Source organism: Culex pipiens, chromosome 2 (genome assembly GCF_016801865.2).
Source record: "Culex pipiens pallens isolate TS chromosome 2, TS_CPP_V2, whole genome shotgun sequence".
NCBI lineage: Eukaryota > Metazoa > Arthropoda > Insecta > Diptera > Culicidae > Culex > Culex pipiens.
In genome coordinates, this window is record NC_068938.1 from 50,286,340 (window position 1) to 50,312,939 (window position 26,600).

Sequence of the window (26,600 nt, forward strand, 5' to 3'; positions counted from 1 at the left end):
CCGTCCTCTCACCAATACGGGTGCGAGAGAGCATGCCATGATGTACCACCGCGCGCAACATAACTTTAAACGTGTGCGTGTTTGAGGTGAGCCATGTTGGAGGGTTGAGTTTCGCATGTGTGCGAGGGTGGGCTTCGCTAGGGTGGTGCTTTGTTTGGTAATAATGTTTTTGATGGTTTTGTTTAAATTATATTTGTTTTATTTGTTAAAGATAGTTTGATTTTATTAGCTATTCTTAATTTTTGAAAAAAATTGTAAGATCACCCCACCATTCATTCACACCACAAAAAAAACGGCTTCCAATGTGTTTGTCTCACAACCTGCAAGGTGGTGTTGGTGCAGCAGCACACCCGATCATAGCGGGGATCTGGTCGGGTTGTGTTTCGTTTCGCTTTCTCAGTACCATTTCAACTACCCACTTGTTCGGTATCATCCACAGTGTGTACGCTGACGCGCGACGACGACACGGACGGCGGCGACGTCCACAGATGTGCGCGTGTGTATTATTGTGCTCTTTAGTGTCAATCACTCCGTGAGGCTAGGCTCTACATCTACTGGAGCGGTGAAAAGAAGGGGGGCTTTTGTTTTGTCGGAAGTTGTGTGACAACCACAATGGCGAGCTGACCATTGTTTAAGGCTGACAATGGAAGTGGAAGTGATTGATGAAGAGGCTCGATCAACGGGATGTTAAGAAGGCTAATCTCTGCAGTATTGGCGTGCCTGGAATCCATGTTTGGATTGTTTTGTATGACCCGCTGAACCTCGGGAACGGTAGTGCATTGACAGTTCAAGTGACAAACAGTACAAAAAGTCGCCGAGCACGTCCCGATTGCGCAGTTTTGTATGAAAATTGACAGCTACGTCTGAAACGCGAGTTCTACCACCAAAAATTTCGGTACAACGACGACGACGACGTGACCTGCAGCTGTGTGCGTGTGTGTTTGTGCACCACAACACACCAACCAGAAAGCAGTGTGGAGGAGGAAGGAACGAAAAAGAGCAGAGAAAACGAACCTCTTTCAAGTTCGTGTGTAACGTGGAACGAACGAGCGCGGGTATTGACGAGGAGGCAACACAAACAAAAAGTTGTAAAAATTTCTCTGAATTAATAACAGAGAGGAACCACGGCGCGGAGTTTCGTGCGGAGAAGCGGTCGGAAGAATAATATTTGTCGGTTTGGCCTTTTTTGTCGGGATTCGTCGTCGTGTTGGATAAGAAAAGGGAGCCGAAAATATTTCCCTTTTATGTTGCTCGCCACGAACAGCACTGCCAGATAGTAAGCAGCTCCAAAAACGGAGTTGTTATTGAAGTTTTGAGCGCGCCAGCTCAAAATTTCGGCGTGAAACCCCTAAAAAATTAGAACCAAGAATGGAGCGAAATAAATAATGAAATAAAAACTTCAGCACGCACCAACAGCCAGAATCTATCAAAAAGGGGAAATTCCCGGAAAAAAACCCCGAAGAAATCAAATCTCCAAATGTTTTGATGCGCGAAAAAAAAGTCGGTGAAAACGCGCGCGCCCCCCCTCTCATCGATGAAAATGGGGAGGAAAATTAGTGAAAAAAGAAAGATGAAGCCAGCGACGATCATCCGTTAGAAGGAAAGGAAGGAAAGAAGGAAGAAGAAGTGTGAGCAAGTGTGTTATTTTCGGGGGTGGAAAAGAAAAAAAAAGATAAGAGCAAAGGTGTGAAAAATCGTGCGTGAGAGAGGGAGAGAGAAAGAGTTTTCCTGCGGGGTAAAGTTTGGAGTAGCGCACTGATAACAGCAGCAGCAGCCGAGTATTGGCACGAAGAAGAGAAAAGGAGAACGGAACGAGATAACGCAAAGAAGCGCGGAAAGCAGAGCAGAAACATGGCTGGAAATATTGTTAAATGGTGGAAGCACAAGATTCTTGGCGGATACAAACAGTTTACAGGTGAGAAGAAGTTTAAAGTTTCAGATTTTTCAAGACTCAACTCAAAATAAAAAAAAATAAAAATGGTCGAAGAAAACCATACTGTAATAAAGATTCAAGTTGGAAAGTTGAAAATTTCAAGGTTGAATATTATCTCTCATTTGATGTGATTTTACCTCAATTTGATGTAGAGAATGTGCAATTACACAATAAACATAGTAAATTTAAACATTTTGCGAGGCTATTTTCAGACACAAGGTCTGTTTACATTCCCAGATGTTATATTACTTAAATTTTTTCACTGTTTGCTTTTGCATAAGCTTATTGATAATAATGGTGAATCGATTGTGAACTGTGTAAATAATGATTTCCAACGTTTATTGCTAGGGTTTTTTTATAGGTCCTATAAACATATGAAAGACAATAGTTTAGGACCTTAAAAAAACTCAAGATTTCCTGTGCGCAGTCAAAAAGTTTTTTTTTCTTTTTATTTCAATATTCATTTTTTTTATTTTCTGAAACTGAAAACACATAAGCTTTATAATAACATTAACTTAAATATTATTGGTGGAATAAAAGTTAGTTTATATTTTTTTTCTAATAGTTATTGAATTTTCTGAAACCGTGTTTTCAAATCAAGAAATAAGGCCACATATGTTTTAATGCACTTCATGTTTGTTGTTTACTTTTTGTTTCATTATTAACTATTCACATTTATTTTACTTCAAATTGTTTCACATTTTTGCATTGAGTGGAATACATTTGGGTAAAAAAGAAAAAAAAATCGTGTCATCGCGCATATTGTGACACCTCTTGCTTATTTTTTGAAAATAAGGATGGGGCTTGCAAGGCAAAGGAACATTACTTTTAAATAAATTTGTACTAGACATATTCGATTTAATTTAAATTTCCGCGTGGTGCTATATTTAAGAATTATTGTACTAAAATACTTAAACCTTTACTTAATTTTCTATAATCCAGAAATTTATAAATTTTCATTGGTTGGAAAGCGTCCGAAATATATTGTAAATAAAATATCTTCGTAAAATGAAAACAAAAACATTAATTCATAGATATTGATAACTCTCATTTTTCATTGCATTTTTCATCGAAGAAAAAATATTTTCAGTCAATTTTGGACACTTTGCAACCATTTATAATTGAAAATATGCATTCCCTAATCTTATAAAAACAGTCATGAAAACAAATTAAATATATTTTTCTTCTTCACATTACAATTTTACAAGTCACAGTTATGTTCAGATAAATCAGCCATGAAGTTTGAAGCATATGCTTTCATAATCAAAAAACATCCCTTGAGTCCAAAGCTGTCTCCAGACGCGATTGAAAACCATGAAATTTTAAAATTTGATATAACAGATTTTGTGTTAAAAATGTATGAGTGACGAATAGTAAATGTTATTTAGAAGGTTATAACTTTTTACCTGGATGAATTCACATAAATTCGAAAAACTTTCTAAAAAAGTTTATATCTTAATCAATTAACAATTCAGCTAACCTACTTTATGAGATTATAGAAATATAAATATTAAAATAATATAAAAAAAAAATCTCCAAAATTCTCAACAACATGTAGACCAAGAGAAAAATAAGTAAATAAATTCGAGTATTGCAGTAATGTTCATGCAAAAATTCCACAGTTCTGTAACTTTTATTATTGATTAATACAGATAATTAATTTATTGTGAATTTAAAAAAACTTCATCAAAACTAAAATTTCAATCTTTACATGATTCTTCAAATGATTTATATCTGCAGTTTTTTTTTTGAAAAGGTCCAATAAACCAAATTTTCAGTTTTTGCTTTTTGGGTGTTTTTTAATACCCCTGACTCAAGGCGGTTTCAATAACACCCAAAAAGCAAAAACTGGAAACTTGGTTTATTGGACATTTTCAAAAAAAAAAAAAAAAAACTCCAGATTTGATTGTTTGTGGTATGAAATTTAATAAAAATGCTTATTCGGAAAGAAGAGGAGCTTCCTGTTTAGTAAATCTATAATCCCGTATTTTCTCAATTAGGAGTTTCAAAAGGAGTGTCCACGTGATTTGTTGATTTGGCTCCTAAAAAAATGCAATGATAAATCTTTGCAAAGTGGTGGACAGTTTTGTACTGTCATAAGAATCGATAAGATTATAATTGCGAATAAATCTTGGTTTCTGATATCCAAGATTATTGACTTTTGAATTAAAATTTCTTGACAACGTTCACAACGTAACAATTCTTAATTTTAAGAAATTTCTGCCCTTTTGAGTTTACCAAGAAAAATCTCAATGTTTCTCGACCTTCCACCAAACCTAGATCCACCCTAGCAAACCCCCAAAAACAGCCCTTCACTTTCTACAACGACAACATCTTCTTCGTCGTACGACGCACGGATATGCGTACGTGCGTAGATGTGGGTGTGTGTGTGTGTACGCACTCCATTCGGGTCTACGACTATGAACGGCCGCAGCGCAGCGGTGGAATCTTTTCTTCCACATTTCCCCCTGTATGGCCATCTTCTCCTAGCCTAACATCATCCTCCACCAACATAAACATGACCACCCCGGGACACACACACACACATTCACGCATTTCGTGCATAAAACGCATTTTCCCTCTTCTGAGGTTATGTTGCGTGCGTTGCGTTGGTGGTGGTGCGGCGGCAACCGCTACTGTCGGAACTCTTGAGAGGGAGTCCCGTGTTTTTGTCGGAAAACGCCTGCCTTCAGTGCGCCGTTCTGCGTCCGTGTACAACTTTTTGGCAGATCTTTAAACGTATTATGGCCATTACGGCGTTTTACACACTGATGCACACATACACATACAGGGGGAGGCAAGTGCCCTACTGGGACTGAAGACGGCGATATCTCTCTAACTTTTAGACTATCACCTAATGAAGTTGGAGTTCACCCTAACCCGTAATCGTAACATTTGGAGGTTAAAATCTGCCCCAGCAAAAACGGGAAGGTCGCAGGGCTGCTGCAGGTTCAATCGCTCGGAACAACCTTCCCGTTGTTGTCGAGAGGTGCCAAATGTGCTTCCATATACTGCCGGTGGTAGTACGGAAACACTTCAGGTACAGCAGCATGCTGCTTCTTTTGAAAAGTTCTCCCCCTCTCCACCGCCATTCCGTCAACCATCTTCACGTCGTTCTCCAAAGTCTTGGTCGTCGTTTTCCCTACTTTGGAGCGCTGAATGCGTGCTCGATTGCCGCCACCTTCAATACTTGCAGCCCGGCGGTATGTCCCGACGAGGGGGAAGTATTCAATGTATTTAGAGTTTTATTTGAAAAGGTTTCTATAACATATGACCTTTAAAAAACTCTAGATTTTTTATTTTGAATTTAAACTGAAATAAAATAAAGCGAAAGAAGCTAAAATAATTTAAAACTTTCAAAAATTATTCATGTCATCTTCAATTTGCCCTAACCCTGTCACCTCCCCCAGCTCGGCACAACCGTGTGCCGGCCGCGGAGGCACACATAAAAGCAGAATGAAAATCAGGAACGTAACAGCAACGACGACGACGACCACGGGTAGGACCAACACCGTCAAGAAAAAAAAAAACTGAGACCAAGTTCTTGTTGTTTTGCCGCCATCATCGCGCTTCTGCTTTGTGATTTCTGCTTTGTGGTTCCGTTCTATGCCGGAGCGTTTCGGCCTTTTTGAAACACTACACACAGAACAGAGAGAAGAACCGCGCTGAAGAGGAGATTGGGGGAGGAGACGGAGGGAAAAACTTTTACAAAAACGTACCCGCGGGCGAGGCACACATACACCGATGCACACACACACACACACTTACCCACAAGTGCTGGTGGGTGGGGTGGTTGTGGTGAGGTGAAGAAGTAGAACAAGAGGTTATTCTTTCGCCACTTGTGTTCTTGCAGAGTGCCACGCAGCGAAACCCTGGGAGGATGAGTTGTTTTGGAGCTCGTCAATGACGACGTTGAGGGATTGTTCCTCGACAATTGTTGAGCTTTTAACAGCTTTTTTTTTCCTATAATTTAAATCTCCTTTTAAAATTGTGTTTCCCACTTAATTTCCTCAAGTTTCGTCAACCCAACATTTCTTGTTTGTTGGCAGGAAACTATTTAGCTCGTGACTGCTTCAGATCTGAGTCATGTCACTCTAACTAGTAAAAATCCACCGAGTCATTCTCCGGAGCCTTTTTTTCACAGATGCCGCGGGATCTGAGAAAGGTGCTGCTGCACCACTCCACTATTCAGTGGGAAAACTAATTAAATTGCATGATCGGGGCATTTGGTGGAGTTTCTTCTTTATTTCTCGAGATTTCCTCCCCCAAATGGCGCGCTCCGTTTGGGTAAACAACTTTTGTTTTGTTTTGAAAAAAAGTGGATGGAATGTTATGTCCGGCAATGTAGAGAAATTACCATTATAATTTTTTGCTCAAATCTAAAAAAAATGCAGTTTTAACATATCTCAAAAGATTTTATTTATGTTTGCCTTTCAGTTACACTCATTTTTCAGGTTACATTGATTTTAACAAATTGCTCTGCTTTTTATTAATTTTAGTATTTTTTCAATCACAATTTTTTTTTATTTTGTCATGCTTCAACTTTTTTTCAAATAAAAAAGTGGCATTCTTATCCAATTTTGGAAAATTTGATAATCAATGCCACGTCAAATTAACACGATTTTATCGAAAAATGGTCTTATTTGGTGTATTAATATGTTCAATTTAAATTTAGCTACAAAATATACATTAATTATAAGTAATTGCTCTAAAAAGACTCATTCACTCGCGAGCAGGGATGGAATAATCGCAAAAAAATCAATTTCGCTTGCGAACTTTCTTCACCCGCGAAAGAGAGAGGAGGCAAATCAAGCAAAAGATAATCGCTCCCGAACTTCTCCAAAAAAATCAATCTGCTGATGATTTTTTGTGAATTTCCTTGTCAGCACCACTTAAAAATATTTATTTCACTTTGTTTACACACATTGCCCATCTACAAAATGTGACAGGTCATTTTTCGACGTGTGACGTTACACTTGCAAGTGTAATAGTGAAAAAGATGTTCCGCCGAATAATCAAGATGATGATTTTTTTAGATTCCTTTTACCGATTTTTCTTGCGCGAGAGAGAAGAGTCATGATCCCTTCGGATTTTTTCTTTTGATGAACGTCCAATGATTTTCTTTTGATGATGATTATTCCATCGCTGCTCGCGAGTCACTTCCACACCAATCGCTACAGAATACTCTCTCTTTTGCTCTCCCTCTCACTCGAATTGGCTAGTTCAGTGAATGACTCAGAGGGGCTGATTTTGCTGTGTTGTTCAAAGCTGACTCAAAATAGTCTGCGTCGGTTTTGTTTAGATCATTTATTAAACTGCCTAAAATCAATGTTATCAAAAATATTTTTGTTGATAACACAACATGAAAGACACATTTGACAGCAATTTCCACCATGCCAAATTCAAATTTTCGGTAATCTATGGTAGCTCAGGTCAAAAGATCGCCACGCTGGTATTTTGTTAGATTCTCTCCTCTCTGAGCATATTCGTTTACGACTTAGGTTGATGGACGGATCAAGTCGCTGGCAGCTAGCGAGTCGTGTTCGCTCACGAATGGTTGTGAGCTTCAGTCAGCGAAGATTCGTACGGCGATGATAAAGTGATTTCTGATCTTTGAACCGAAAATCAGGTCCCTTGGACATATTATATTAAATTGACATTTACACAGCAAAAAAAAGTTAAAAATTTGTAAAAAAGAATTGATAAAAAATCACCAATTTCTGATGTTTTTTGAGACAAAATCTGTCACAATTCCCTGATGAATATAACCATCATTTTTTTTTTTTGTGTATTTGAAGATATAAATTGTCCATATTTGGTGAAGCCTACTAATAGAATATAGATTAAAAAAATTGTACAACATATTTTCATGTTCAAAGTCCTTTTAAAATCTGAGATTTTGGGCTTTAAAATTAAAAAAAATAAATGTACTCAAATGAAAATGAATTCTAAATGTTTTCCTCTTGATTCTATAAACAAAATCGAAAAAAAACTTTTTGCAATACAGTCCAAACTTGATTAACCGAAGCCTCGTTTGTTCAAAGTTTCAATAATCCGAAGTTCGATTATCAGAAGGTATTCACGGGACTCAAATCACGATCAAAAAAAATAATTTTATTTTATTTTCCTGCTTTTAACATCAAATTCGAGTTCTGCGACCCCATTTTAGTTAAATTTTAACAGTTGATTGCCTATTAAATTACAGAATACATTTTTTGTGAATCGATTATCTTAAGAGAAATTTTTCCAGGGCCTTCGGGTAATCGAGTCTGGACTTTATGTTCCTTACATGCAATTTCAATGTTATGCCAAAAATGCTATATTTTGCAAGAGTCAACAATATAAATATTTTTTTTGCAAAGTTTTGACCATACGAAACACATTTCTAATGTGGGCCAAATTTAAATCATCTTGAAATTTCAGATTTTTGCAACTTTTCTTGCAATGGGTTTTCTTACTTTTTTCAATGGAAATTTAAATCACTCTACTAAAGTTTTTATTAGTTTATATAAATCTACAAATGCTATGAGATAGAGCAACAGCGGCTCATGTTCAGTAAAACAAATATTCAAGAAAAATGTTTTTATAAATTTCAAGTTATTTTTGAACGAAGCTGAAACAGTTTATGCGATTTAAATTGATTGATATAAAATTTAGAGTTTCACAAGCAAGTTTTCAGAAAATGGATTACATTCGAAAAAAACGATTTTCTCAACATCTTGCACTCACGAGCAACTCAATGAATCTGCAATGCCTTGACATTATCCCTCTCAACAGAGTTTATTACCAGTCGGTGCGCAGTCGGTTGAGTAGGTGGAAATTAGTTCAACGACTCGTACCAATGAAGCTGGGAAAGCACCCGTGAAGACGACAAGCAGAAATTGACGGCACTCGCCGTCATTCTTCCGTGTACAATTACGGCGAGTAACTGTAACGGGTAATTTTCCCGGTGCAAGTGCAATTGCTGGATCCGGCATCCACATAAACCATTCCGGAGATAATTGAGCCAATCCCAGGGCTGAGGCACGACTCTGTGTGTGCCCGTTACTGTGAACTTTCAACTGCAATAAATCTAATGCCAGCAATCAGCACACAACCAACTTTGGCAGAACTTTTCCATGGCAGGAAATTTTGCAGCGTTTGTACGTGACTTTTCGACCGTGTCCCGGTCGACAATGATACAATATAACCTCGTTCCCTTCTTCCGATTCAGCAGCAATCCAGTTGAAAACTTTCAACACAACAAGACGGGCACAGAAAAAAAAATGAGAGAGACAGCCCAGAAGGACACGAACAAGAAAGCCGCATAAATCGTTGATGTCTTCTGTCAGTACTTTGCGGAGCTTGGCGTTGCACAAATCCCTCGGTGCATTCTCCGAGCTCTGATGAGCGAGCATCTCCGAGTGTCGTATTTTGTCCCCGCCCCATCCCCGTCCGAACCTAAGTCGCATTGTCCTGTCCTGAGCGCGCGCTCTTCCTCAGGCGCGGGATGGTCGTCAGGATTCACATGTGCTCTCGTCAACTCTCGGAGCGCAACGAAACGATGATGAGTCGCGCAACCAAGAAGATCTGTTCGTTCGAAGGCTGTGCAGCAGCATCTCCCTCCATAACTGTCAAATCATCAGACATCCGTCTTGTTCGATCATTCGCGCGCGCGGCTTGGGCTCCGGCGTGTACGATTCAAAGGTCCGCCGAGACCTCAAAAGAAAAAAAAACCCTTTTGCCTTCTTTTTCTGTGTGCCGCGCGCGCCGCAAGTGCACACGTGATGGGCTCTCAGCTGGCCGCAGCAGAGGTCCGGATGGGGAGGTCGGCCGCGGTTGTATAAATGGTTTCGTGGAATCATTAATTCTCTTCTTCGAAGATCGCGCCGCGCGCGGCCCGTGTCTCTCGCTGGTTGATGTAGGCTGCTGTGGAGCGACGTTGGCTGGTCGTCCAGTAATCCCGCGGGTAGAGAAACGGCCATTCTTTGGGGGAAGGGCAGAGGTGCTCAAGTGATGTTTTGTAAGCCAAAGTAATTGAGATTTTCGGAACCGCTGCTTCTCTGTAGATCTACGGGTACATTCCCCAAGTACACCGTCTATTGAGTCGGCACTGCTGCGCGCTGAATGGAGGAACACAAGCGGGTCTTTTATTTCCATCCGAGCCGCCATTACCTGTTCGTCGGAGTTTTGCACGTCGTCCGCGCCCGGAAGAGATGATTAGCAGTGGCATAATTAAACGTGGAGAACTTTGGAGACAACGGCTCATTACGTGGCGGACTGGTACCGTTTCTTGGAGGTTTTTGTTGCTGTTCCCTCTCTAACTTTTCGTTCAATTTCCAACGCTTTCAACATCGATTTTATCCAATTTAGCGCTCCCCCAGGGAGCATCCACTCGAGCACCCCTCGAAACTGGGAAAATCTCGTTCCAATTCCCCACGCCGGGGCGCGGCCGTAGCGAACCCTGGCCTCGTCAAGTCGATTCGACGCGCTCCGCGCTCTCGTAGAGCCCCATTCGACACACTCGGTTCGATTCTGGGGGCCGGATTAGTTACGGCTGTCGCTCGTAGTTGTTGTTAAAATCCGGGCCCGCTACCCGCGCCAACCACCCCAAAAACGAGGTGGTGGTGGTGTAACCCCGTACAAGGCAAAGGCTTGGCCTTCACGCGCTCAACACCCCAAAAGCGCTGTTGAGGCAAGACTCGACTCAGCTGCCAGCAAGAGTTGAGCCGCGGTGCCCGAGCAGGGGTAAATAACACGGGAATACCTAATTTTGGTATTACTTGGGCAAATAACAGGGACCAAAATGTGCCCTTGGTTGCCCAGTAATAGATGGTAAAATACCATGAAATCATACCAAAGTCTTGTATGTGGAAGGGTACAACAATACCAATCCATGTTATTCCAAGGGTAAAATAATACCTCAAAATAAAAACCATTTCAATACCAAGTTGAGGTCTTCTGGATTTTTGAACATTGCTTGAATACCAAAACTTGGTTTCTAGGTATTCCCACGCCCTTGGAAAATCATATCTTGGTATTCCTGTGGTTCTTCCGACACATTTTGGTTGCTGTTATTTGCACAAGTAATACCAAAATTTGGATTGAAATTCACCAAAATTCAATAATCTATCGAATGACTCGTTTTTCAAAGTAAATGGTTGTCCCGACTTATAGAAATTTCAACGATTTAAAAAAAAATCTTGCTGGGTATAGAAAAAAATAAAATATAATCAGCTTTAGAGCAATTCCATGTCAAATAGGGAATCGGTTGTACCCGACCCTCTCCGATTTCAATGAAACTTTGTAGACATGTTATCCTAGGCATATATAAGCCATTTTTGTGTATATGGAGCCAGTTACACTCGATAATGACATTTGAAAAGGGCGTAAGTGTTTTGATTTTTTTTGATTTCGTATTTTAAATATTGCTGCATCTCGAAGCCGCTGCATCGTATCAAAAAGTGGTCAAAGACAAACTTGTAGGAAATTTGACGGGCTTTCCGAAAAAAATACACTGAAAGAAAAAAACACTCCACTTTTATGAGATTTTTTGATTTTTAAGTTTAAAAGTCAAATTTGAAGGTGAGCCCACGATTTTTTTTCGTTCAAAATTTTTGTGAAAATAGCCTAAGATGTTACAAAAAGACTCACGAAAAATGCAGGATGGAGCAACTCACCTAAAAAAATAAAAAAATCATTTACTAAAACTGTTTTTTTGAAAAGTGCTCTAAACGTCAAAATTTTCAAAAACCGAACTCGAGAGTCGATTTTCCAGACAATTTTACATAAAAGTCTCCATATTGACCATTGTCCTAAGTCCAATCCTTGTGAAGTTACAGCGGTTTTAAAAATAAAAATGTTGAAAAAATAGGTTTTTTGATGGTTTTTGGCAATTTCTATATGACAGACTAGTTTTTTCAGTCTCGAAAATATTTTTACCGGAAAGCTCGTTCAATTTCCCATAAGTTTGTCTTTGACCACATTTCAATTGGATGTATGGGCTTTTCAAAAAAACAGTTTTAGTAAATGATTTTTTTTATTTTTTAGGTGAGTTGCTCCATCCTGCATTTTTCGTGAGTCTTTTTGTAACATCTAAGGCAGGGGTGACCAAAGTATGGCCCGCGGGCCAAACGTGGCCCACGAGGTGATATTTTGTGGCCCGCGGACCCATTTTGAATGATCCAGTAAAATGGCCCGTTGACCACTTGTAAAGTGATTTTATACTTTTTCAAAATTAAGGTTTATTTTAAACTTTTATATACTAATCTTTTTTACTTTTTGTTAATAAAAAATCTTATTATTTATCAATATTTTGATCCCCACTTTAGGATACAAATACTGTGTTCAAAATATTTTATAATTAAAACAATTTCATACGTTTCAATGTGAGTGAAACTAGTAAATATCGTCAAAATTTTCATCAAACATTTTTAGAAATATTAAAAAACGTTCAAGATTGACTTAGGTAGAATTCTGTAATAGTTGCAAAAATGTAAGTTTTCTTTATTAATTTGCAAGTCATAATGACACTTTTATGAACTGACCCTCAAACATACATTGCACTTCCTTCGGGATTCGAACTCATTACAGTTAGATAACGAATCTGATTGACTACCAACTGATTCAGGCAGACAAAATGTGGAAATCGGAGGATCAAGTTTGTTGCAAATATTTTACAAAGCTTTCGTCGATCAACCCACCCCTCCAACATTATAAAAAAATTGGCTCAAAAACAAGGAGCAAAAATATATTTTCAAAAAACTTCAAAAATTCAAAAAAAATGAAATGTAAGTGCAATCAGCTGAAATTTATTAAATATGCATTCCATTGCATTAAGAATCAGTTGAGTTTATTAAAAAAATGAATTTTAGTGAATTTTCGATGAAATAAATAAATGTTTTTTCGCTAAAATGTTTTTTTTTTGTCGAATCTTTTTTTGTTTTGAAAATAATGATTGCAGTTTAACTATACGGAAGCTTAAAACATTTTCTAACATTTTTTTTCATTGAAATGTTGAAATTCTGGCTCTCAACGATTTTTCATTAGCCACACTTAATTTATAGATAAAAATACGCTTTTAGATGAATTGTTCAACATGTAATGTCACCATTTTCGAAATATAAAAACAAAACTTTGTTTTTTTTTGAAAACACAAGTACATCCCGCATAAAAAAGTACCATATAAAAACTTTTTTTCATATGGTAATTGAACTTTAAACTATATTGTTACTACCATTTCCAAAAATGTTTGACTACTATTTTAGAAATGGTATTTATATGGTTGGCATGAATTTTTACTATCTCACAAATGGTTTAACCATCTGGCATAAGGGTGGTTAGCAATGGTAACCTTAAAAAAATCAGTACTATTTTCGTCAAAAAACTGTTTGTTGTATGGTAAATAAATGGTTTAAATACTATTTGGCAAAAAGTAACCTTAAATCAAACAGTTCACAAATAGTTTAATATAGTTAAATTTTAATTTTGGGAAATTGAAAAACGATTTCACAAATAGTTACCATTTCTCAAAGTGTCATTGTATGATCCAATATGGTAATCAAATGGTAATTTTTTATCCGGGATTCAGCTAAAAACTTTTTTTCAAATATCTGAAACAATAAAATCAACGATAGCAAAAGAAAACCGTTATTTTGTGGTTTCTATTATTTTGAATTTAAATTTTATCAAAATAGCAAATTAAATCTTTTAAATTAAAATAATGTAATTTATTTTTTTCAATAACCTTTTTTTTTAATTTGGCCCGCAAGCTCATTTGAGCTTCAAATTTGGCCCGGCCTCCAAAAACTTTAAGCACCCCTGATCTAAGGCTATTTTCACAAAAATTTTGAACGAAAAAAAAATCGTGGGCTCACCTTCAAATTTGACATTTAAACTTAAAAATCAAAAAATCTCATAAAAGTGGAGTGTTTTTTTCTTTCAGTGTATTTTTTTCGGAAAGCCTGTCAAATTTCCTACAAGTTTGTCTTTGACCACTTTTTGATACGATGCAGCGGCTTCGAGATACAGCAATATTTAAATTACGAAATCAAAAAAAAAAAAAAATCAAAACACTTACGCCCTTCTCAAATGTCATTTTCGAGTGTAACTGGCTCCATATACACAAAAATGGCTTATATATGCCTAGGATAACATGTCTACAAAGTTTCATTGAAATCGGAGAGGGTCGAGAAAAAAGTACCTGAAAAATTCCTGTTTTGGGCTGGAATTGCTCTTTAACATTTTTGGGTTTCAAGTCATTTTAGCGCAAAATTAATAATCTTGTCAAAATTGATCGAAATTTTCCCATAGTTTCAGGGGAATTTGAAAAAAAAAACCCTTTTTATACCAAAATATGGTATCATGACTTAGAAATTTTTTCACAATTTCAAGTCATTTCTTTCCCCTAAAGAAATGTTTAAAATCAAGTTTGAAATTTTCGGTTTTCAATAAAAGCATTCGCTTTAAGACATCATACTAGCACAAAATTAATTATTTTGTCAAAATTGGTGAACATTTTCCCATAATTTCAGAGGAATTTGATAAAACACTTTAAACCAAAATATGGTATCCTGACTTAGAAAATTTTCCACAATTTCAAGTCATTTCTTTAGGGGGTATATCAAAAATGTTTAAAATCAAGTTTGAAATTTTCGGTTTTCAATGAAAGCATTCGCCTTGAGACATCATTTTAGCGCAAAATTAATTATTTTGTTAAAATTGGTCAAAATTTTCCCATAGTTTCAGAGGAATTTGATAAAATACTGTAATACCAAAAGAATACCAAAATGTGGTGTTCGACCATTGACAAATTCTGCAATTTTGCAATATCAAAACAATACCTTAAATTAGTATGATACCAAATTTTGCTCTTGCATAATCCTTAAGACAAATTTTAAAGGGTCCAGGAATACAAAAATTTTGTATTGATACCAGAGAAAGGTATTATTACACATATCCCTTGTTATTTATCCATGCTCGGGTGGCAGGCAACGGTAATGGCCGTATGCGAATAACGCGCGAGATCGATTAATTTGGTATAATTATACAATAATCTCTTTTTAATGGTGTGGCCGCGGGGTGCGGGTCTCGACAATTGGGCGGATGTGGGTATCCTTCGACGTAATTTTTAAAAGCATGTATCTAGTTAAGAAACCGATTGATACTTTTCACGATGATGACCAGTCCAAATCTCGTTGAATTGAGACTCTCAGGACTTTGGAGTAGGAGTCAACAGTCCTGCGATGTCGGATTTGGACTCAACTGCCAATCTCAACTAAAGCTTCCCAACTTAAATGTGCAAAAATGTCGCTTGTTATTACCTGCAATTTCCGGTTTGCCCAACTCCGTACTTGAACAAGTCGTCACGTTCATCCCGCAAGCTCAGCAAAAAGAGAACGCGTGATAATGATGATCCTTATGACACAGTACATGTACTAAGCCTTCGACGAGGGGATTTTCACCAGAGCGTGGAATACACTTTTTTTACGCTGTCCTTGTCAAGAGCCTCGTGAGCCCTAACTAATGAGCTCAACGTTTTTTTTTCGTACGCTACGCTCTCAAGTGAATCCTAGACGAAAATGAGGTTACTCTGGCTGGAAGTCCTCGAGGGAAGAACCGTCTCGTCACAGCAGGATGAATAAATCATGAGCTTTGAAAGGATTTCTCAAGTGCTTTCGCGAGAATATCTCAATTGTGTTTACAGAGGGCTTCAGCTAACGCTAGAACCTAATTTGAATGTGCGTATTAGCGATTCTCTAAGCCCGAACTTAGAATCGGGATGAGGTCCAGAGGGAGAGAGCGAGGGCACAGGAAATGAGATTCCATCTCGAAGGACAGCTGCAAACGAATTATGCAAAATTCCAGAAACCCAATTTCCACACACAAAGGAACGCTCAATTTTACAGGAATTCAGGCCGCGCGCAGGTAGCGGGAGTGTTGCGAAAGGGACGACGTCTCGGACCTAGGGGCGAAATTCGTTCGTCATTCCGACCTTCATTGCGCGTTCGATTTCGTTTCGGAAAGCGGGAGAGATCATTCCGAACGAAGAAGTCTGGAGGAAAAAAGCGTGTACTCTGTTGTGGTATGTGTGTTTAGGGTATGTTTTTGACGAGATCCAAAACACAAACACGACGCAAATATTAATAAGCCCGGTCGCATGTGGAATGCGCACGAAAACAAAAACAACGAAAGTGCCTCCCAAAGCGGAGCGGCCGATTACGAGAATGGAATGGCAGGCGGGCAGACCTTTCCGTCCGAAATGATCCGATCGACACAGTTCTCTCCACAGTCCAGGGAGGGACTGCCAAGTGTCATGTGCCCTACGATCCTAGATTCGGCCCTGGGTAAGCCCTTACCGATCTTGCAGGTCATTCTCCTCGTTACCGGGTCTCGCTAAGCCTAGAGAGCACGCACATCTCAAGGTTCTTCAAGTCTTCGTGTATACCTACCTTCACCCAAAGTCTGTCCGCGCGTGGTTGAATGCTTTTGTCGGAACTTGTGTGTACGTACACCGTCGTTGTGTCGTCCACGTTGCTGGAGAATGATCGTCGTCGTAGTCCTCTCTTTTGTGCGTTCTTCACAATTTGAGGTCTACCTTTACGAACCTCCGGGTGAAGAGCGAAGGGAAGAGGTATTACAGAATAGAGCTTCGTGAAGAGGTGGAGCGGACAACCGGAGAGGTATAAGCAAAGAGAAGCCGCGCCGACTACGGGTTCTTGTGCTTCTTCCTTTCTCCTTTGGTTTTTACGGGGCCGACCGGGAAGCTCGAGCAAGAAGAAGAACACCAAGAAGCGACGGTGCGATCATAATGTGACGAAAGTTTGCTGGAAAGGGAAGATGAGCTATAATGCGGCCCTTTGGGCAGACGAACGCTGGAAGAACACAACACACCGGGAAGAGCGATGTAATGAGTTTTGTTTTTCGGGGTGCTCTCAGGTTGGCGGAGATTTGGACACCTTTCGTCGAGATTTAACTACACACCTTTACGCATCGGTTCACGTTTCTTCCCAGCAGTGCGAGAGCTCCATTTCGACAAACAATAATGGAAGAAAAATATTGGAAGAGCAAACCACTTCAAGTGGATTCGCTGGGCTGGTATTCCTCGAAGCGGTGCGGCTCAAAGCGCAGGATTAACGGCCCCGGGGTCTTGACGACGAGGAGACACACGCACCCCGGTGGTAATGAAGCTGTTGCGGGTTCCGAGAAGTTCTTAAACGCGCCAACTGTCTCAGGTCAGACGCGCAGTATCCTCGGCTGCAAGTCCACGCGGGGTGGTATTAGGCAACGCTCTCTGGTAGTCTAGCAGTTGAGGTAATCAACGGCCACGCAAAGATCGTGAGATAGCCGCGGTGAAACGCCGCCGCGCTGCTGTGGCAACCCGTCTCTTGGAGATCACGATCACCGACGCAGCCGTCTAAATTGAAAGGCATTTTTCTCTGGTGAGGCGTTAGGGTGGTTAGTCTGTAGTTCTAACCGAAATATCTTACAAAACCATACACCGAACGGTAAAACCGTAGAACAAACGGTAAAACCATAGAACAAATGATAAAACCAACCCCCAAATCAATAACAAGCAACAATTTCAGCATCTCTTTGCAATGTCCAAGTATATCGAGACTAGGTCTTCAACTTTCAAGCGCGTGGATCACCCTAACGTGCGGACCATACACACGTGTACACACCCCGCACGACGCTGTAATTAAAACGGCCGATCGTAATCTCTGCCAGCCGCGCCGCGGTTCACGTCGACAGTTGATGTCTGTGTTATACTCCGCGCCGCCGATCGGGATTCCGTCCGAGGTCCGCGAACAGGGTTGTAATGTGCGGAGCTCCAGGATCGACCCAGACCTTCAGGATTCAAAGCAACCCTGAGTTATAACCCGTAAGGCGATCACGCCGAAACAATACTCTCCGAAACATTTTATTAATTAAACTCCTTCTTCACTTCACTCCTCCCGAGCACCGATTTCGGCTCGGATATCGCCCCAACACTTTTGAGTCTACTCGCGCGTCTTTTGAAGGCCGCCGTAGCCTTTATTCGAATTGAGCCGCGGTTCAAAAAATTTCATGAAAGCATTCCTCACGCGCGCGGGGTTGTTCAAAAGTTGTAGCAGAGGGGGGTTTTATGCAAAAAAAAAAACGGTCGAAGCGAAATGTGTGGACTCGCGAGAGTGAAAATTCCAAGCATACTTTTGTGGCGGCAGGCCCGCCGCTCGTTCATAATTAATAGAAAATTGGCGGCTTAATTACAACGGGCCACATCCCCCCACATATTGGCATACGATGAGGAGGGTGGCGAAGGCACGTGTGCACTTTCTCCCACAAGGTGAGTGGGTTGGCTGGAAGGCGTGGAGATTGAAGTTGATGGTGGAAGCTTCAGATAATCTAGATATGAATTGGTAGCAAGGTAGCGCATTGATCACGAATAAGGACTTCAAATGGGTTATACAAATTGGTAGCCAATAAGATGGTAGCTCCCTAAACGACAATGTTCAATAGACCATTATTAGTAACTTAGCAAACTAAATAATGAAGCTTGGTTGGCAGCAGAATGCTTCGATATAACATTTTTAACAAATTGGTTGCAAAATAAGAGGACAGAATAGATATTGGTAGCAATATTGCAACGACTAATTGGTTTAATTCTGATATCTAGTCTATTTTAAAATGACTGTTTTTTTTCTTCAAATATTGGTAGCAACTATAGTAAGACTGAGAAAAATGTTGGTAGCAAGCTATCCTCGTCAATTTGAACGTCAATGCACGGTGGTCCTGATCGCAAAATTAAAAAAAGTGTCGAAAAATCGATTCTTGGTCATATTTTTGGTTTCCATGTAAATATATCATTTAAACCCAAAATATGACCAAAAAAATATTTTTTTGACAATTTGTGTCTATTCTGAAGGCAGATTCAGCGGGCAAAATTACATAGAAAAACATATATTTGGAAACTTTTCGAATTTCGTTAGGGTGGTCCCATATGGTTTTCCCTTGAAAATTAGACTTTTTCGAATGAAGATATCTCGAGTTTAAAGAAAAACACGTCTGAGATTTTTTCAGCAGTTTGTAGTGCTGGATCTCTTCTTTCAAATGCAACCTGGTGCTTAAAATTTGGCTTGCGCCTTTTCGAGATATTTAAGTTTTAAATTTGCATCTTTTTAACCTTAAAATGGCTCTAACTTTTGACCCTTAAGTCCAAATTGACCTGTCAAAAAATAAAATTGTTTTTTTTTAACTCTAAAAGTGCCCCGAATATCACTTTTCTCTAAAATTCAACCCTGAATTGTCACGTTTAAAAAACTGATTTTTGAAGGTTTGCTCAGATGCTTTTTGTAAATTTGGTCGTAGAAGGCGTAGATTACGAGATAAAATTTTGGTGTTTTCGAAAAAGTTGCTTGGATTGGCCAACAACTTTTTAGAAGACGAAAAAAACCCAAAAATATTCCTGAAAAGTTAGATTTTCAAAATCACCCTAATAGTGAACCACCCTAATTTTCATCCAAACCAAAAGTTGCCCCTTTCCATTTGCAACAATTCTTCTGAAGACATCAAAGCTCCAAAACTTCACCATTTTTCGGTAAATCCGTTTTCCACTTAATTTTGTGATCTGGACCACCACTGTGCAATGGTAGCAAGTAATTATCGGTAAAGAAGCTAATCTAAAGATTAATCTAAATTATGGTAGCTTGATTGATGGCAAATGCTCGAATTTAACAAGTTGGTAGCACCTCAAACGAATACAACAAATTTTGGTAGTAATATTAGAACGTCTACATAGATACACTTCGGTAACTAGTCTACTTGAAGCTAACCAGTATGTCAATTGCCACGTCTTGGTAGCAACTCGACTAAGAGTAAACCCAGTTTTAATAGCGAGGCAAGGTTTAATCTTCAAACATCAAAGGTAACGATTGGTAGTAAGTGATTATTGGTTACCAAGCAAATGCGCATTTTTTTAATTTTTGGTAGCTCGATGGGCAGCAAAATGTCCGTTTCAAAATATTGGTAACAATATTTCTTTTTTTAACCTCAAATAATTTTGGTTTTTTGGTAGCAATTCATATTTGTTAACTTGAACGTCAATCGTAGCAAGTTGTTGTTGGTAAAGAAGTAAATATAAAGATTTTTTTAAATTATGTCAGCTTGGTTGATAGCCAAAGCTTGCATTTCACAAGATCGCAGCAACCCTCACGGATTTACCAAATATTAATAGTAATATCATAACCTACCTACTACTACTACTAAGATACACTTTGGTAGCTAGTCTACTTGAAGATTACCACTATGTCAAAAGCCACGTCTGGTAGCAACTCGATTAAGAGTAGGACCAGTTTTGGTAGCAAGACGAGGTTTTCTTGAAACGTCAATGGTAAAGATTGGTAGTAAGTGATTATTGATAACCAAGCAAACTTGTATGTTTTATTTTATTTTTGGTAGCTTGATTGGTAGCAAAATGTCAGTTTCAAAATATAGATTGCTATCCGTCAAAATGCCAGTGGTTCGCTGTGATAGACGTTGGTAGCCATTTCTCATCAGATCCAGTTCATCAGCAATCCATTTTCTGTCAACGACCTCGAGCGTCATTTTCCCAGTGCCCAATTAGCCATGTTTTTCCTGGGCTGTACAGTCATAATTGCCATCCTAGTGACGGCGCTAATGCGGTTAACTGAGAGATTGCTCCTTGCGAGATACGGCCTCCGACAATGACGGCGCGGCGTCCGTAATTATGAGAGCAGATTGCCGCGCCGAAGACTTGACTTAATCTGATTGTCGAGTGGGTAATTTAATTTCAGCTCGCTGTTTCCGACCCCGAAGAAACGAATAATGGCCCTAGGGCGGGGGGACGCTCGATTGAGTCATTGAACTCGGATTTCGACGAGCTGCCCGAAGGATGACGGCTAGGAAAAACTGGATTGCAAGACACAGAGTAATTGAGTCACTTGAGAAAACTCTCTGACTTTCCCTCTGACTGGAGGGGCCATGTGTGTGTACTAGGATGTAACAAAAATGACTTTTTGGCGGGCATTCAAGGGTTTGTTCCGGTGGGCATACTAAGCCCAAATCCAAAATATGAGCTTGATTGGACGTAACAAGAGCTGGCGCTCCGCCCTTCAATTTTAAATGGGATTTAACCCGTAAAAAGAGATTTTTTCAAAAATGTCACTTTTTGAGGCATTTTGGCCACTGAAGCGTTTATTTTCAACATCATTGGCGTGTAGGCAAAATCAAATGGCGTCTAGGGCGTCGCGAGGCGCGACGCATATCTTTTTTGCCGGGGCCGATTTTTCGAAAAAATGCCAAACTTTGAAGGTCTGTACCGAGCTCCAGGGTGCTCCAAATTTCAATGTTATATATACCAAAAGATGCGCAAGGATCTGGCCTACACGCCAATGATGTTGAAAATAAACGCTTCAGTGGCCAAAATACCTCAAAAAGTGACATTTTTGAAAAAATCTCTTTTTACGGGTTAAATCCCATTTAAAATTGAAGGGCGGAGCGCCAGCTCTTGTTACGTCCAATCAAGCTCATATTTTGGATTTGGGCTTAGTATGCCCACCGGAACAAACCCTTGAATGCCCGCCAAAAAGTCATTTTTGTTACACTCTAGTGTGTACACAAATGGTTCGTTTGGAAACGGCTTGTCAGCCCAAGTCAGCAACAATGTTTGCACCAATCAAACATAATTTCGAGCAAACAGCAGGGGAGTCGTGTAGCCTAGTTGGCCCACATTCGAAAGGTGCGCATTGTTCCGTGACATAATTGAAGCTCAATACGAATGGCATGACAAATTGGCTACATTATATTTGCATAACCTGAAGCACCTGTGCGGTGTATAATTTACATATCATTAGGCTTCAATGTTGCAATGTCCTATCATTGCACCAACTGGTGAGCCGTAATCACTTCGACGACCCCCCAAATCCCCTGAACCCACGTTATGAATAAGTAATGATCCGTGGGACGCAAACCATACTGAAATCTGAACCTTCTTCAAAATCTCATCAAAACTCAATCTAGTCGATCCGCGATACCATCAAAAGGACTAGCCCCAATTCTCAACACTCGCTGTAAGATATTCAAAATCACATCCCATAAAATCCTTTCGAATCCTCCCAGGGATAGCGCGCACCACAGCTCGTGTGCCAAGATGTTCACATCAAAGTGAACTCTCAAGTGTCTTCTCCCGCGGAGAATCGCTCGTTCGTTCAAGCCCAGAAAACCAACAGTGTGTACCGTAACTCCTACCCTTCAAGTGAACGCGTTGTTCTGTTCTGGCACCAAGTTTTTCATACCTTATTCATGCCCAATCTAGGATAACGTGAAAGACAGTGCCAGCACCAGCTGGCGCGCGGCAGTACTTGAAGCCGAAGGGACTCCCGGGGAAGCTTTTTCCTCCTGAAAGCGCCGCGGAATGACAGCTTAAAATTTAGTGCGGAAAAATCCACGACTCACGACCCTGTGTGTGCGAGAATGATTGTGTATGAGTTGGCACAAGTGCGCGCGGCAAGTAGGAGTTGCTGTTTTTTCGTACTTGCCTGGGTGTAACGGGAAAATCCCGGGATTGTTGGGTGGAAATGGGTGGGGGGCGTCATACGGAGAGGACACACTAATGGAGTTTGGGCTGCACTGGGTAAATCGACAATTGATGGACTCGGTAATTGGAGCTTGGAAAAATGGTAGCAAATTGGGGTCAAACTGTTGAATCGAGCTTGATAGCCAAGATAATTCTTTTAAAATGCATTGGTAGCAACTCAAAAAGGTTACCCCAAAGATCCCTTAGCTATGTATCCGATTGGGTAGATATTGGTAGCAGGCAATTTGGTTGGCAAAAAGGGATAAACCGGGACGATCACTGGGATACATTTTGGTAGCAGGCAGATTCAGGGCCTTGTATATTGGTAGCAAACATATGAATGAACCTTTTGAGAAATACCAGCCTGGGAGATATTGGTAGCAGACAAACCCAAAGTTAAGTGAGATTTCGATACCAGAATTGGTAGCAAGTCGAACTAATGGATCTGATCATTTGTAGTCATTGGTAGCAGATCGCTACCAAAATTTTGGTAGTAGTCAGAATTGGGTCTTTGTATGAACATTGATGGAAATTTCCAACGTCCACTTTGGTAAACCCAAAACCAAATATGATTTTGGTAGCAGACGACTTGTATTACTATGGCTGATATACCAGAACGATCACTAGACTGTATTGGGATTCCTTCTAATAATATTAGTAGCAGATTTTAACTTACTCTTTCACAGGATAGATATTGGCAGTGGTCTAGAACAGCGATTCTCAACGGGGGTACCGGGCCTACTTGATTTACATGGCAGGGGGTACCAGCCTAGAAGAAGGTTGAGAATCGCTGGTCTAGAAGAACGACTTCTTAGGTAGATAAAGATACTCAGAATTGGTAGCAAGTCGAAACGATAGATCGGATTTACTTTAGTAACCCCTGATCATTCGTAGACAATCGTAGCAGACCACTACCATCGCTTCACCTTATCATCGTCGTTTGTTTTGGTTGGTAGAGTTGGGTTAGACACCCAATCAATTCAAGTTTCACCCGTAAACACAGATAACCAACCAGAGCCCAAATTCAAGGTATTCATTCCAGTTTGTCGCACCGCGCCAGTCCGTCGACCCTGGACGACGACGTCGTCGTCGCCGCCAGATCTTCGATCGGCCAAAAATAATGGGCCAATAATGAGATAACGACAACTCATCGCCACGCGGCTCTACGAGAGTCACGGAATAAAAACAAAACCCGAGCCACAGAAGAAACAAAAAAACACGCGACGTCGGGTCGAGGACTGATAATGATGATGTTTAGCTTTGAATTCGAGGCGCCACAAAATCTTCGTCCCATCGCTGTAAGTCGCACACAAAGTATCACTGGAGAGCGTGCGCGCAGATCTTCCTAAGGTCGTCGCTGTGTAGTCTGTAATTAAGGCCGACTATCCGCCACCGCATCATCATCAGCGGCGAGGGGGTAATCCAAGGAAGAAATTCGCGCGCGCTCGTAAATGGCACAATGCTGGCCCGACTTCTTCGAGGTTAGGTTTAGCCTATAATTATCGTTTCGCGCGCGCGGGGGATTGACGCGATCCGGGAATAAGTGGCCCGCGGAGCGTATCACGGCGCGGTTCAGCGCGCAATCAACGCGAAAGCCCACCTCGCTTGGAGGCGCACGATAGGAGATAATGTGTATCAGTATGCGGTAAATTACGCTTAATTAACCCCCTGGCATTTCGGGATCGACGCGAATGGTGGCAAATCAGTGCCAATTTTGCGATTATTTCCGCGTTGGTTGATACTGCGTTCAACGGGGTTGAAGTTGATCTGTTTCATCACTTTTAATAAGATGTCATCGGTAATACTCAAAAACGATTAACTGGATGCTTTTGTAAGACTCAACAGCTCAAGAAGATTGTTGCACAACCAAAAGTAAACTCTCGACTTGATCCAGCAAAACATTGTAACTAAACCCTAATTGGCCGCGGCCTGGCTCACAATTCCAAGCTACAAAACGCGCAAAGCTGCAATTACTCCACGGGTCGGTTCGGCCTCATCACAGAAGAAAGACGCACAGACAGCGAACCTTCCGCGTTCAGCCAGCCAGTACAGGTGTACGACCAGCAGAGGCCGTAAGAGACGTTCGGGGTCGCGCGGCCAAGGCACAAATTTGTCCCGGAGGCCACGAGTGGCGGTGGTGGGCACTTGGCGTGGCCGGGGCCTCAGATCTTCGCCACAAACCTGAAACTGCGCTGCACGAAAGTCATCTGCCGCGCGTACTCTCTGCGGTGAAGAGAGCCGAGGAGGTAACGGCGGCAGCTGTGGCAAAAAAGACGCAGAAACATTTCACAAAAGGTGTTATAACCCCTGCCTCTATAATCATCATCATTATCATCCAGCATGATCATTCATCCTCTCTCGCATGCTGTTGTTGTGTTACACTCGGTGAAGCGCTGCCGCCTGTTCGGTTGGGTCTGCTGTGCGGCAAGATCTGCCGGAGGTTTTTTGCATGCTTTTCTCCTTCTTGCATGCTCCGTCGTATGTGTGCACGCGATGTATGTGTGTCTGTGCCAGAGGGGTCTGTTTTGCCGCGCAAAGTGGCTCCGCAGAGTTCCGTGTCATGATAAGTTCTAGATCTGGAGAAGTTTTGGACAGCATCTAGAGCTTGTAGTCTTCAAGTATTTTTATCTGGCAACTTTCTCTAGTGTTAACAGTACTAAAGTGCGATAAACAAATTACCTCCTGCTGTTGAGAAGACCTTTTCAAAGATTCATATTCTTTGCTTGTCTAACAACCCTGTAAGATTTATAAGATCGTGTTTACCGATTACTCATGAACTATTAAGATCTGGTAACCCTGTCGTCAGATATCGCCACTTGGACCGGATTCATTGTTGTTAAATTGTGTTGATATAAATACTATAAGGTTGTTATCAAAATAATCATGTTTTTTTTTTCAAAGTACAGGTTCTGATTTCTAGCTGTATCACAACTAATTGTATGTTTTCTTCTCTTTTCAGGTATGATTCAAATTTCAACACACTTTACTATCTGGGTAAATATTTTCATGTAAAATTCTATTATGGAGCCAGAACAAATCAATAAGATGAAAACCTGCATCACAGAATTCAGTATGAAGAATCTCAACCAACATTCAACACGAGTACTCTTCTCTAATCTCCTGTCCATTGAACTCGACCCATTCCCCAGTTTCGGTACGTTACCATTACGAAGATTCGACATTTTTTCCTCACCGTGCCCGTCGCCGTACACACCCGGTCACCGGACCCAGTTTCGGCTTAATTACTTTTCAAGACTTTTCAAGAGCATCCGACCGATGGTCGGACGGACTCTACCGGAGCGTATCGTTTCCAGATGAGTGTTGTATGTGCCCTTAAGCTTGGCAGATGAGTCGAGTTTGGAGAATTTTTTTTTCGGTTCATTCCATTCCAGGTCCCCGGAATGCCATTTGAAGTGGATCCAATTTTCCGTTTTGGAATGAATTAATTCTGTGCTCGCGCGCTGTGTGCCATCCGACGTACTCGGCCCAGATTAGATCGGGGTCGTTCGACGAATGCGAGGGGAATTTCAATTGCTGGCGTAGAAATTGAATCTTAGCGGTGGCCTGGAATCGTTCACGGGCGTTCTGGGGGACAATAGGTCGCGCTTCATGGGTTCGTTTTACAGTTGAACTAATTGATAGACAAACTTTAAGCTTTTAGGTATCCCACTTGTAGTGTGATATATGTTAGATACTGGTCAGACTTATGTTCTATTGTCAAGATTGTGATAGGTTTTCACTCTAGGAACAACTTTGTAGAATATTGTAATGCAATTTGAGTTGATCCGAATGAGTTACAGAGTGATTCTTGGAATACCAAGGAATGCAAGTACATATTCCCAGTATCACTATGTAACTGTAATCAATTCAGATTGCTTTGCAACGCTCTACAAAGTTGTTTCTCAAGTGAAAACCTTTTCATATCTTTGTATTATGAAGTTAGTATGGCTAGTATTCCATGTAAAATTTAGATCAGATGAGATACCTCAGGTATAAATCATCCTATCTAGCTGAAAGTCATCCCGGAGTTCTGCTCTGATCTCGATAGCGCACTCTAACTTTATGTATTCGTTAATTCACGATACGTTCAACTATTATAGTAGGGCTAAGTGT

The 26,600-nt window shown here is 40.4% G+C and overlaps 1 protein-coding gene across 1 annotated transcript in view; it reads left to right on the forward strand.

Annotated features, from left to right (window-relative positions):
* The first annotated feature begins 420 nt into the window (after positions 1–420).
* The window catches only part of LOC120423645 (protein naked cuticle homolog), a 78,667-nt gene continuing 52,487 nt past the window's right edge, over positions 421–26,600 (forward strand). The window contains exon 1 of the mRNA XM_039587518.2: positions 421–1,915. Within this exon, the coding sequence (XP_039443452.1) occupies positions 1,852–1,915 (64 nt within the window). The 5' untranslated portion in view covers positions 421–1,851. The remainder of the gene's footprint in view (positions 1,916–26,600) is intronic.